Genomic DNA, 1,825 nt, shown 5'->3' with positions numbered 1-1,825 from the left:
AGTGCTCGCAGATTGTCATGAAGGGGCGGCAGACATGTGGGAGAAACTGAAAAAGGATTCCAAAAAACTCAACATTGAAGGCAGCTTGTTCCAAATGTGTGGTGGATCTAATGGATCAGCCAGCCCCAGACCTGTCCACACGACCATCCTGCCTTTGCTCATGGTGTCTCTCTCCTCCCTACTTACCTGGATCTTCTAGTAGACCCAAAGTTTCAGGAATCCACACTCACTACCGCCACCTGCTGGATTTCTAGAGGAAGTATCTATCCGTTCTCCGGGGACGTTGTGTTCTCTGTGACGTTCAAAAATAATCATCTAGGATTGTGGAAAAGAAAAAAAAAAGTTATATTATTTATTTTGTGTTTTTGTTTGCCAAATGTTACCAAACAGTGAGCAACAACAGCCAAAACCGGACCTCAGCTTTACATCCTCAAATAGCAAAATAGAAAACCTTGAGCCCTTTTTTTCTTTGCAAAAGAAACTCAGGAAAGGCCCTGGGCCAACTAATAATAATAATAATAATAACAATAATAATAATAATACAAGGAGGAAATGAAAGCGGGCTCAACTCTCAATAAATCACGACATGCTGAATATAAGCCACGGGATCTGTCACATATGGATAATGTGCTGTAGATGTTCACATGTGAAACATATGGTCAAATAGCAATCTATTGTTCACCATAACCCCTCCTCCGCAGAACCATGATTTCCTCATTACAATGCAACGATGTAACCAAGGAAAACATAGCTCCGCCTACGAGCAACGGGAAGTCTATCAAGGATAACACTAAAGTGGAGTGAATGCTTGGACGGATGATTGAGTTTCTGAGTGGCCAAGTATGGTGTATGGACTGCTGAGGGAATTTAGCTTTATCTGCTGTTGCCAAGATATATTTCCAAGTTCACTGCCTTTTATTTCTTTATTCTCCTTGGTTTAGGTGTTACACATATTACTTACGTATCCGACAGTGTAAACCACAAATGGGGGTATAAATGTATAACCGTTAAAAAAAAACAAAAAAACAAATAGTTATAAAAATAAGAGATTTTGACATAGAAGGAAATAAAAGAGAGCCTTGATTTTAAACTAAATAAATGTAATTTAAAATAAAGTTTATTATAAATTCAAATCAGCAAAAAAAAGATATTTGCTACAAAGTATAGTACAAGATATTAAATAAAATTATTGTTTCAAAAGGATGTGTCTTTTATTATAATTCTATATTTGTTATGAAGTGTTTTATTTTTTTGAGAGAGTTATTGTATTTTATCTAAAGCAGGTCTGTCTAGGGGCTTGGTAATTACTTGAATATTCAAAACTGTATACTTGAAATGTTCGTGAATATATCGAGTAGAACAGGGTTAGAGGGATATTTTGATATGGATAAGAGATAAGGGAGAAAGGAAGTGAGAAATATATATATATATATATATATATATATATATATATATATATATATATATATATATATATACATATAAGTGAATGGAGAGGAAGTTGTAGAAATAATGAAGTAATAAAAAGAGTTGCACGTGATAGGATCATTAAAGTGAACACAGCTCAGTGGACATTAAACTTAAAAAAGAGGGAAAGGAAGTGAGAATATATATATATATATATATATATATATATATATATAATATATATATATATGTGAAAGGAGAGGAAGTTGTAGAAATAATGAAATAATAAAAATAGTTGCAGGCGATAGGATGATTAAAGTGAACACAGCTCAGTGGACATTAAACTTAAAAAAGAGGGAAAGGAAGTGAGAATATATATATATATATATATATATATATATATATATATATATACACA

General features: G+C 33.0%; 1 protein-coding gene across 1 annotated transcript in view; it reads left to right on the top strand.

Annotated features, from left to right (window-relative positions):
• The window catches only part of NRN1 (neuritin 1), a 10,125-nt gene extending 8,925 nt beyond the window's left edge, over nt 1-1,200 (top strand). Inside the window, exon 3 of the mRNA XM_082259870.1 lies at nt 1-1,200. This exon is cut by the window's left edge and continues 33 nt beyond it. Within this exon, the coding sequence (XP_082115996.1) occupies nt 1-199 (199 nt within the window). The 3' untranslated portion in view covers nt 200-1,200.
• The last annotated feature ends 625 nt before the right edge of the window (nt 1,201-1,825 follow it).

This window comes from Pelophylax lessonae, assembly GCF_965119305.1.
Source record: "Pelophylax lessonae genome assembly, chromosome: 5".
NCBI lineage: Eukaryota > Metazoa > Chordata > Amphibia > Anura > Ranidae > Pelophylax > Pelophylax lessonae.
The sequence above is the reverse complement of the archived record's forward strand: the minus strand, read 5'-3'. Positions and strand labels throughout refer to the sequence as shown.